At 36.0% G+C, this 12548-nt stretch overlaps 1 protein-coding gene across 1 annotated transcript in view; it reads left to right on the plus strand.

The window, feature by feature from the left end:
- Positions 1 to 12115, plus strand: part of Tango10 (transport and golgi organization 10) — a 53730-nt gene extending 41615 nt beyond the window's left edge. The window contains exons 10-13 of the mRNA XM_089639558.1: positions 607 to 738; positions 6262 to 6485; positions 7200 to 7332; positions 8301 to 12115. Of these exons, the coding sequence (XP_089495684.1) occupies positions 607 to 738; positions 6262 to 6485; positions 7200 to 7332; positions 8301 to 8369 (558 nt within the window). The 3' untranslated portion in view covers positions 8370 to 12115. The remainder of the gene's footprint in view (positions 1 to 606; positions 739 to 6261; positions 6486 to 7199; positions 7333 to 8300) is intronic.
- The last annotated feature ends 433 nt before the right edge of the window (positions 12116 to 12548 follow it).

Consider the following 12548-nt stretch of genomic DNA (forward strand, 5'->3'; position numbering starts at 1 on the left):
CGGTGAGCAGGACGACAGGTCCCCGCGAAATCCGAATGAGTTAGCTCCAGGTAGAGATTCGTGGGAAGGAGTGCGCGAGGCCATCCTCAATTAACCAGCATCCATTGAACGTTTGGCAGGCTACGCGGGGACAATGATGATTCATCTTTTTGTCACCCCGACAGCATGCTTGGTAATCCAGTGTAGTCTCCAAGGAATTATACTTCAAAAACACTCACAAATAAAACTATTTTATAATCCAAATAACTGATTGTATATTTTAATCTCACCAAACAAAAACACTCCAACAAAGAACAGACTGATCTCGCGCAGGAGTCAATACGTTTATTTTATGTTTGGTTAGTTTACACGGAAAGTCTGTATCCTTCATTCTCCGAAGGATCGGTTGATGGTATCAGCATATTCTTTTTCATTTTTTGATATAAGAATTTCTTAAATTTATCTGGCAAAACGCAATGTACACACTCAATCGCCCCAATGGCGCGTTTGGAACTCGTCTCAACTAGTCTACGTTTTAATTAATCAAATAGTCAAGCCAATCTCATAGCTTCGCTTCATAACTTCAGTGATACTAGTAAGGAATTTATTATGTAATTGATTTTCCAGGTACCCGAGACAGTTTTACGCACTGTGAGGCTTGCCGTAACTTGTAGGGACCCACCTAAACCCCGGACGGTGACTATGCCGTGGGGGGAGGTCAACTATGATAAGGATGAGGAGCCCTTTATGAGAGTCAAGGTAGGCTAAATATACTTTAACTTGATAATATTAATGTATGTACTGTGCAGTTTCTACGAACTAACTGTGTATTTCCTACAAAGTTCCTGCGCATTTTCTACAATCTCCCTGCGTATTACCTACTAATTTCTTGCGCCGTATCTACAATCTTCCTGCGTATTACTACAAAGTTCCTGTGCAGGACCTACAATCTTCCTGTGTATTTCCTACAAAGTTCTTTTTTTTTTTTTTTTTTTTTTTTTAATATTTACTCCACACAGGAGGCCCTGAAGAAAATAATTTCCCTCAGGGCCTATGTCATCTTTGGGGATGCTGTGTGGAGGGTCTTTTTGTGGAGAGGAAGGAGTGAACATGGGTCTTGAAGAGTCCCATGTTGTAGGAGGGAGGAAACACAGAGGCCGGCAGTTTGTTCCACAGCCGAGCTGTTAAACTTAAGAACGAATCGTAGAAGCGACCCGTTCTCATGTGACAAGTGTCAACTGTGTACAAATGTTGGGCGCGCGTTTGGCGTGTATCCCGACTACGCACCGGTGCCGAAGGGATCAATGACGCTAGTTCCTCAGAGCATCTTCCATTGTAATACCGATAGAACAAGGACAGCATACCTACCTGACGCCTGTGCTCTAAAGATTGCAGTCCGTTTGTTAAGATTGGGGAATCTATCAAACGGACCGCCCGTTTCTGCAGGTTTTTCAGGTATTTTGGGTCTCCAGACCAGAGATGGCTGCCAAATTCGACAGTAGGGCGCACTTGCGAAGTGCACATTATCTATAATCTTCCTGCGCATTACCTACAAATTTCCTGCGCCGTATCTATAATCTTCGTGCGTATTACTACAAAGTTCCAGTGCAGTACCTACAAACTTCTTGTGCATTTCCTACAACGTTCCTGCGCATTATCTATAATCTCCCTGCGCATAATCTACAAATTTCCTGCTCCGTATCTACAATCTTCCTGTATATTACTTCAAAGTTCTAGCGCAGTATCTACAATCTTCCTGTGCATTAACTACAATCTTCCTATGCATACCTACAAAATTCCTGCATGGTATCTACAATGTTCCTGGGTAGTATCTACTATCTTCCTATGCATTAATTACCTACAAAGTTCCTGCATAGTATTTACAATAGAACCTTGTAAATACTATGCAGGAACAATAACAAATTCCCACGTAATTCGAAATTTTATGAGTAAAAAAAAATAAACACTCTGAAAATCCAGTTTCTCGGTCGCCCCTTCAAATCCGTGTAGTATCTTAGGAGTAAATTTATATTAATACGAATTACGTCATATTTCCGCGTGAATCGAAAATTTTCGACTATTTCCGTCGCGCCGATTCTTTTAACTCAGATATTCAAAGTAAATTTAGTAAATATACGATATAAGAAATTTCGCGTCCAATTTCCGTCGCAGTGGGCCATTTGAATTTCTAATATTCAAAATAAATTTGTAAAAATGCGATATATTTACCTCTAAATCAAAATTTCGCGGCCGAAATTCGTAGTAACCGACCCTTTAAATTCAGATATATGGTGTAAATTCGTAAAACTACGACATGTTTCCGCGTAAAAGTCGTTTCTCGGCCCTTCAAACTCAGATATTCTAAATAAATTGGCAAAAAAACAACATTCCAGTGTAAATCGATTCAGATTTTCAAAATAATAATACCAATTAGGACGATGGATAACCACGTAAAAATACATGTTTCGGCGTTTTACCACCACGGCTGTCTTTTAGATTCAGATTTACAAAATTTTATGATTTATTTTCGCAAAAATCGTTTCAAAAAACAAATTTTCGTGCGCGGACAAAAATAAATTTCGTATTACAAATTAACGAATTTCGAATTAAAAAAGCATTTTGGATGAAAAAAAATTGCTGTGGATCACAGACATATGAATATATAGACTAGAAATTAAAGGTAAGGGGTAAAATCAACTGTTGAAGAACGAAGGGGGTAAAGCTGACTGTGATTCGTCAATAAATCAATCTGACAGTATATAGGCATCTCGCATTATAATATCACCATTTAGTTCTTAAAAGTAAAATCTGCTTTTGAATGAATAGACATTTTTACATGGGAGCGCAAATTACTCGCAACGTTATGAACAAATTTGCGAAGTCCAAATTCGGCAAAAAAAAATTTCTTCTATTTTCAGAGTCGAATATTTTGTTTACGTATTTAGTTAAGACACTTTTATAAGTGTTCATAATTTACTTCCCAGTAACAACGATGCGCACACTTGAGAATCGCTATATTCGACCAATGTTGGCTCGATGTGATAGTATATATTTCTACAACTGATTCATATTATACGACGTGAATAAGCTTAAAATGATGCTTACATATGGAATGTAATACGACAATTGGGTTTATTCTCTTTTTCACATCTATTTTTACAAGTTTTCATATCACAAGCCACTATTTTGCCGTGTTATTTCTTAAAATGCCTCGACCATAGCTCGACGCTAGTTCGAACAAGAATGATGACGTCACATTCTCAAGATTCACGGGAAGCCATACGCGAGCCCAGCCGGCTCCAATGGAACTGGTATGGGGAGTGGGGAATAATACGCTTTTGATCACTTAGGGCAGGTCTACTAATATTCATATGTCTATGCTGTGGATATTTTTTTGGCGAAAATTTCGAATTGAGCGTTTTTTCAAATTATCGGGGTTCGAATTAACGGGGTTCTACTGTACCATCATCTTGCAGGTAATGAAACCTTGTAGGTAATGTGCGTAAAAACGATTAAAACTATAAGATATTTGTGGTTTTAATCCTACATGGTTCGGTCAGTCGCGTGCGTTAAGAATTGCGTGAGTGGACTCACACACTTGTCTCACTAATCTGTGTGGACTCACACAAATTATTTGAAAAATATTAGTGTATTTTTCTTCTTGTTATTTTGGGATTTCGTGGGGATGGCCTTATTGTTAACCGATAAAACCAAGGTACGTGTGATGTCACACGTACCTCGCCAGATTTCATCAGTTTTATTTGAAAAACTAAAACTTTAAAAATTATTTTTACTGTGAAAATGATATAAAAATTATTGGTATTTAACTTTTTCGCCGCTACGCGCATCAATTCATGCGAAAATAATTCGTGCCCCCAACGCTACGCGCATCATATCATGCGTTTCACTTTAGCGGCTTGATACTACGTAAATACGCGACGAATTTAGCAGATAACTGAACCAAAAAATAGTTCAATCCTTTTTCTTACTGACATCTGGCGTTTGCTGGTTAAAATATAATAAATTGTTTACATAAAACATTGTGAAAGCGATGATTCGTTAAATCTTCATTCAGTCATTTGAATGTCGCGCCGCTGAATCGTTGTGTCATCCATAGTATTTCTTAGGTGATCTAATCTGCTTTGATGGACTTATGCGTCGATGTAAAATATTGACCGATTTCTATTTTGCGAATCTTTTTAAGTAATTTATTTTTCTGTGATACATTAGTTTGTTTGTGAACTTAAGTGACATGTTTTAAAAATAATTATTTTACTCAAGACTTTTTGATTGATTTTCCTTCGTGATTTTATTTCTAAATTTTTTGACAACCTAAATTTTAATATATCTGTCTATATTTATAGGCTTACCGTTTATATATCAAAATTGAACTACCTTAAAAATGGCAAACCGCAGTCTGTACATTTTTTTGCACTAAATGGCTAGTTAATGACTAGAAACCGACATCTTATTATCGAAGAACACTGGTCCACTGACCCATTGCTCGCTAGTACAATTTTCGGAAAAACCATGTCTAGGGATCATTACGAAATTATATTTCGAATGTTACATTTCTCAAACCCCGACACACAAATTCCTGGTGACCGACTTTACAAAATTAAAATCATAACTGACCATACCCGAAAATTGTTCAAAAAAACTTTGATACTTTTTGAAAAATTATGTATCGATGAGAGCATAATTGTTTTCAAATGGTGTTTAATTTTCAAACAAGATATACCATCCAAACGTCACCGGTTTGGAATTAAAATGTTTGTATTGTGAGACGTGAAGACGGGTTTTATATTAGACTTCATTATTTATTGTGGCGAAGGGACTGACATAACTGACTCTGAATGTCTCGGGGTTTCGGGGGCTGTAGTAACGACACTACTTCAAGATTATTTAAATAAAGGACATAATCTTTTTATTGATAATTGGTACAGTAGCCCTCAACTACATATATGATTTTCTCCATACGAACAAAACCAATGCATGTGGTACGGTGCGGAAGACATGAAAAGGCATGGCAAAATTTAATAAACTTAAAAAGGGTGAAATGAAAGCACAACATCGTGGGCCTCTGTTGGCTTTAAAGTGGTGCGATAAAAGAGAAGTTCACATGCTAACAACCTAACATGACGACTCCGTGGACATGACGGGAAAAGTTGATTGGAAAACTCATCAACCAATTATGAAACCCAAGTGCGTTCTAGACTATAATAAGTGTATGGGTTCTGTTGACAAAGTGGACTTGATGTTAAGTAGTGTTAATTGCCTGCGAAAAATAATTAAGTGGTATAAAAAAGTGGCCTTCCATATTATTGATCTATATTTATTGAACTCTCATATAGCTTTTAAATCAATTACAAATAAAAATGTTAGTTTAGCAGATTTCCAATTAGCCGTAATACGACAGTTGATGCAAAAATATCATAAAACTTCCCAATCTGAGCCTCATTCTCGCTCTTCACGCGATTTACCTCTGAGACTAACTACTTAGGCATTAGCAAAACATATGCCCCACCCAATAAAGGGAAATAATACTCAAAAACTTCACAGAGCCTGCCGAGTGTACGCCATTTCTAAAAAAAGGAAAATGTCCCAGTATAAATGCCCAGAGTGTGATGTGACATTGTGTGTGTGGCCATGTTTTAGAAACTATCACGAAAAACAAAACTTATAAATATTTCTCCTCCTGTTAACTTTTTATTAAAACTTTATTTGTTAGTAGATATAATATTAAAAATAATTGTGTTTTGATGATATCGGCACAGTGGTCCAAATCCCATCAGACCGGGTAAGTAACTGCTATAAACAATATAGCAGTGTGCATGCATATGTCGACAGTTCTTGTTGATTTCTTGTGATGGGTCACTGTTTATAATATTATATCTGTATCCTGCGGTTTATTGTTTATTTATGTGTTTCAACAAACTTCAAGAGCATTAATAAAGCTTTTAAGATAATCAAATCATAAATCTGTCAAGAAATAAGAGATTTATAGCTGTTTAAAGTGGTAGGTTTTGATTTTCAAAGTGAGTACCCTACGGAATTTCTAACCTAACCCAGGTGGCACTATTCACAAAATGTTTCCAACTAAATCTGCGCCATTATTCATGATTTTTTTCCACCGCAGTTTTCAGAAATGCGTAATATACCTAGGTAGGAGTGTAATTTTCGGTACATTTGATCGCGGTGAAAAGGTTAAGTTAGAAGGTGAATGAAATAATAAAATTGACAAAATCCAAAAAAATTGACTGTTGTTTATTGTGATTTCAGATTGGCATTCTGATAACGGGAGTGCAGAGGGGAATAGAACATGTGATGACGGTGAAGGAGCGCATCTTCCACTTCTCCGATACGCAGCGGGTGCTGAACATTGATCACGTGCTGGATTTTGATGAGCTGAATACCCCCATTTACACGCCCCCGTCCTGCAGCAGTTCTCAGCAGCAAAATAGCCTCAACAGCACCAATACGTCGAGCCGATATAGCTCCTCAAGGTGAGGAACCTTGGAAGACTAATCATATTTTTTATACGTTAAGATAATTTTTCAATTTTACTGGCACTACTTTCAACCCTCAGAAAATGCATTTTTTGTTTACAAAGGTTTCAAAAGTGTGTGTTATTAAAATTTTATAAAACAACTTTTTTTTTAAGAAGAAAGAAATATTCCCGGGTATTCAAATTTAGAAGTTAATCACAGAAGACTTAAAATGTACACCTCTATGAAGCCAAAGGTTCCCAAACGTAGTTAGTGAAAAATTTATGAAACATTGTTAATTATTTATTAATTATTTTTATATGAAACGATAAAAAGACAGGTGACAATAATGTTTGTCTGATAAAGTGCTTGTATTTTATTTTCATTACCAGTAATTTCAGTTCAGTTTTTAGGAGAAAAAACATAAGTTCAGCCATTTTTAAAACTTTTTATGTTTGCGTTCAAAGTTTTAATATTTCAAAAATTATGTTTATTTGTAATAAAATTTGGAAGCCCATTTCATCACCTTACTAAAACAGTTTTTATTTTTCGTAAATGTTCAGAAATATTGCTTTTTTTTTGGAATTTTATTGCAAAGCGGAAATATCCACAAATTCTGACAGAATATGCCAGAAGGGTTGATATTGTTTCAGTAATTAAAATCATACTACATAGATGCTTTAATTTAAATTTAATATTTTCATTGAAAGTACCTGATTAATTTTTGTTTAGCGGCCGCAAATGCTGCCACTGCAGCATGGCGAGCATGGACTGCAGCAAGTGTCCCACGTACAACGCCTCCTGCACCTGCGCTGCCCCCGAGCCCCCCGCCAACCTCGTGGGCCCCAACAGGGATCAGCTCAAAGTGAGTCTTGTTACCTTTATCTTGATTCCGACTGTCTTCGTTAGTCATTGCCTCATTGCCGAAGATCGTGAGCCCCTCTCCAATTTACCTGATGAACAAGACTCATTTTCTCCTCGGGGTCCTGTATTGCATGGAGAGCTGTGGACACTGACTTTCCGGACCTAGGTGATATTTTATCACTCCGCATCGGTGAAACTATAAAGATGTCAAGATGTAAGATCTGATTGTATGAAGCGGTGAAATCTCTTAAATAGGCATCTGAAATCTATCCACTGTAAATACGCCACTACCATCACATTTAAAAAAATATGTATTTTTGAATTTCGGCTATTTTGTTGGCATTTCAATCTTCAAATTGGGAGTATTTTCTTATAAACCGCAAAGACTGGACTCAATGAAAAAAAAACAATTGAAGAGCCAAAAATCATTTTAAAAAAGGAGAGAAGCCTTAGGAACCTGTATGAACTTAATTTTATTTATCTGTCAAAATTAAAATCAAACTGTGTTTAATTTTTAAATAAAATTGGAGTCATATAACTATCGAAGGATCCGAGATCGTCCAAATAATTATAGATATTTTATAATCCCAAAGATTTATTTATAATTTCGTAAAACAACTTTTGCGAAATGTATGCTATTGTGCTCTAAATAATATAGCACTAGTTGTTAGCACTAGTGTCCCTATTAACAGCCAATACTTGGCCCAACAGCGTGTGATCAAAATTCAAGTTATTTTGTGAATCGGCCCTCAAGCATAACAGTCATCAAAATTAGATTAATTTGGCCAAGAATCAGCAATTAACGGCAACCGCTTTCTTAAGGATTAATAAATGTCGAAAATTCAAAATGACACTAATTGCCGATTTGATGATATGTACCTAATGTCAAATGTGACAGGGGATCAAACCACTACATATAACTAAAATGGTCATTTTATATCTTTCATTCTCATATGTTTTTTTTTTCAGATTCAAGTGGTCATAATACCACTGACCAATGTGAGCTGCGTGTCTTCTTCTGAATTTGGCTTCAAATGATAGCCGAATCGGTCGGTGCTTTCTTCACAGTGAATGTTATAACTGCATATATTATATTCACTCGAAAACGTTACGGTTTGTATTTCTGTGGGACAATTTATGCAGCCCGGCCGGGTTGTCTAAATAAAATCTGAAGTTGATTATAGATTCTCCTTGTAGAACTGTTTCCAGAATACAATGGGCTCAGTGTGAGTGATATGAGAATTATATGTTGTGTAATTAAATTCATGTATTAGTGACTGTTACGTGTTTCACGCTGATTGGAAAACGTTCAGTTTGTTTGCGACTGTACTGTTAGGCCTTTCATACACGTAGATACTTACAAGCAACTCGAGTTTTGTACACGTAGCATATGTGCCGATCGTGAGTATCCGTCATACTGTTTTGGTAATGTTCTTCGTACACGACGTGACTCATCAACTATGGGTTTGACGTCAGTCAAAGTTAATCGCATTGACAGTGCCGGTAGTACGCTACGCGAGTTGCATTTGCATCTACTACTCATTTGACTAAAATTACATTCTTAACATGATTTGAATGGAGGTAGAAAAATATCCATGTTTATATAACTATATTTTACCAGAATACGTTAGAAGGGATTTAGCGGAGAAGGTGTGGATTGAGGTTGGAATGAAAAGTCTATTTGACATCATTCGTTTTATGTGAACCCAAAATTTACTTGTAAATATAAAAATTAACAATATTATTATCTTGACTAGAGTCACTTGAAATTGTATTACAAATAATTATAAGCAATAATTAGTCGCCTGAAATATCAATACAAATTGAAAATATCTCCCGAGTAAAAATAAATGCCGCCAACGGGAATTGAACCTAATGTTCGGTCAGGTGCTCTGAAACCACTGAGCTATGTCGGCTTATTTCCAACCCGCCAAATAATTCAATATGTACTAGTACCTCAATCAACAATTACTGCTTATTATATTTTTTCCACCTGTAAACAACCAACTTTATTTTTGTAGGAAAGGCTTTGTTAGTGCTAAATTTCTCACTAGATGGCGTCGAGACATTATATCTTCATTTGTTGGTGAAATATTTTTGACTTGTCAAATATTATTATGTTTTTAATGATAAAGTAATGTTTATAAGACAAGGTTTTATGCATAGCATAAAGGATAACAAATAATTAATTGTTATCCCTTAAGCTAAGCATAAAACCTTATCTTATAAACATTAGTTTATCATTAAAAAATAATGACATTGTATTAATTTCACGGCTACTTGTGTTTGCGTCACAGTCAAGTAGCTTGTAAATATCTCAGTGTACGAAGGGCCTTATAGGTACGCAACCAGAGCTAATACTAACACAATACTCACACAGATGCATTACTTGCATACAGCATGTTTCAAATATATTATTCGACATCTGAAAAGAAAATTCCAGAAAAATAGAAAAAAGTTTTATTTTCATATACAAGGTGTCCGGGGTAAAGTGCCTTAACTTGGAGAGGTGATTTCCAACTGGGGCGGTAGCACCCATCCGGGTAAACGGGGGTCGGTGAAAGACTACAAGGGGGCAGCGAAGGGCTGAAATGGCGGTCAGAGGAATTAATTTTTTATTCTTAATGATTTCAAATAAGTCGTAGGTACACCATTGCGTCAATACAACTAACTTTGACTGACGTCAAACCCGTAGTTGATGTGTCACGTCGTGTTCGAAGAACACTACCAAAACAGTATGGCGGATACTCACGATCGGCGCGTATGCTACGTGTGAAAAAAAAAAATAGTTGTCTAAAAAAGTTGTTTAGTTTTTTTACTTGTGCCATAATGTAGAATCACTTCCCGAAGTTAGTACACTTTACTCCAGGACACCACAGGGTGTCATGTGGGTGTCAGGTTACATACAGATGTAATAAAAAGAATTTTTAGAATATCATATTTATTTTCTAATTATACATTTGTTGTACCTTTCTCGCTAAAAACAATAAGCAGACATAAATAAGACAAAATACTGTTTCTCAGTGATGCTTTTCAAGGATATCAGAAGTGAATAAATATGTACCAACGCACACAATCCTAAGTTTATATTACCTGTATTCTTTTACATAGCCCATTGCAACCCTACAAGGAAACGTTCTTCTATAATATAGAATCATCTCTTTAGTGTATTTTTACAACCTGATAGGAGTCCGACAAATGAGAGAATGTTGCTGATGGTGCAAATGCATTTTGGTAGGAGGCGGGGTCAACCGAAAATAATCATTAACTAACTGATTTCATCTGTACTAGTTGAATTAGTTGAAGGAAACACGTCAGAAGTCTCGGCCGTCCAACAGTCCTTTTAAGAAAGGCGTACAATTCCAATATTGAATTTGTATGCCTTTCTCGAAAGAATTGACTTTTAATATGAACAAAACTATTTATTCATATTCATATTACGTATTTACGGGCGCAAACTAATAATTTGTCTTAATATTTTATAGCATAACAATTTGTATTAAGTAACAAATACAAAATCAAAAAGTGATGCCATTATTACTACATCAATAAATTCAGGACAAAATTTAATCCAATTGCGGTCAGTGTCAATCAAAATAACTTTGGATGGGATGGGATAAGAGGTTTTCTTATAAATAAAATCGGAATTATTACATTTGACATGGAATTTGCGACGCTTTTTTCGCAGATAAAATAAATATGTTTGCAAGTGACAAAACGACGAGATAGAATAATATATTAAGATTCATTATTTCCTTGCCATGTGAATAAAATATATATGAGCATTTTTGAAGGTTCAAAATATCATAAAATCGAGGCAAGTGCGATGAGTTCCTAGAAAATTCGCTACGGATACGGTTAAGCCATTTATATTTCTCGGTGACTGGATAACTCATCAAAATAACAATTCAACACACCTTTAAAAAATGATATAAAGTCATGAAAAGTGATGAAACAAAAAAAAAACATAGATAACGTAGGTTATGTTAGCAGGTAAGTTTTTTTTTTATCACTTTTAATGACTTTTTAAAGGTGTGTTCAATTGTCATTGTGTTGAGTTATAATGCAAGTGCATTTGTCCACCCCTTTCCACGTGTTTGCTTTAAATCGGACAAGTGTATTGGCCCTTCCTAAGTATTAGCAGCTGCAGTAGCACGTGCACAGTTAACGAAGACCAACCCGCATTCTTTAATTTGTTGAGCTCTGCTATGTATTATTTTGAACTGGGTTGATTTATTATATTAGTACGAAGAAGAAGACTGCTAATAAATATAGATTAATGCAATTACCATCTATTATTGTCATGTGACTTAATGTTATTGGGGACAGGACCAGGTCACGCACGCAGGTTTCTCTGGTCCCGCTCCGAATCTTGATTTGACTGATATCCCATGATCATTAATGTGAACCCAGATTTTAAATTGACAGGAATAATGGCGTAATGCTAATTTTGATTTGAACAGCACTTGAAATCCAACATAATTATGTACGTATGTCAGCAATATGTATTATTGAACGAGCTGAAGCAACAGGTGTCGCCCGGGCTTAATTCTCCTTCAAGGAGTGGGAAAACAGGATGAGGGTGGTTTTTAGACAGTGGACAAAATTTCGTCAATCTCAGAATAAAACTGTAGATTTGCATAAAAAACAAACCCCCGCAGACACCCTTCTTTGTATTATAATACTATAATACTAATAGTCCCTGGCGTTGCCCGAGCTTAACGCAGAGTTTTTCGAAATCAGATATAGACAGCAATTTTTTTTGTCTTATTTTGAATGTTAAGTGTGCAAAATTTCATCAATAAGCATGAAAATTCTGTGTTAAGGGGTGGGAAAAGGGGGTGGGATGATTTTTCGAAATCTTATGTAGACAGTCACCAGGGCCGGCCCTGTGTAGGCTCAATTTGGAGCAGTCTGCTCCAGGCGCCAAGGAGGCAAGGCGCTGATAATACCTAACATCTAGCACAGCACCGTTGAGGTTTTTTTTAGCGCCTGGCGCCATTTGGTTCAGGGTTGACCCTGACAGTCACCTTCCTCTTGTTTTGTAGGTCAAGTGTGCAAAATTTCGTCAATCTCGAAATAAAACTGTAGATTTGTATAAAAACAAAGTCACGCCACAGACATTTTCTGTATTTTTGAAAACCATTAAATCTCTTACAGATATGACAGTGCTGAGTGAGTACTCACTTAATGGAATCCAAGCCTTAATCGCTTATC

This window comes from Hesperophylax consimilis, chromosome 14 (assembly GCF_061612785.1).
Source record: "Hesperophylax consimilis isolate HC1 chromosome 14, BYU_Hcon_1.0, whole genome shotgun sequence".
NCBI lineage: Eukaryota > Metazoa > Arthropoda > Insecta > Trichoptera > Limnephilidae > Hesperophylax > Hesperophylax consimilis.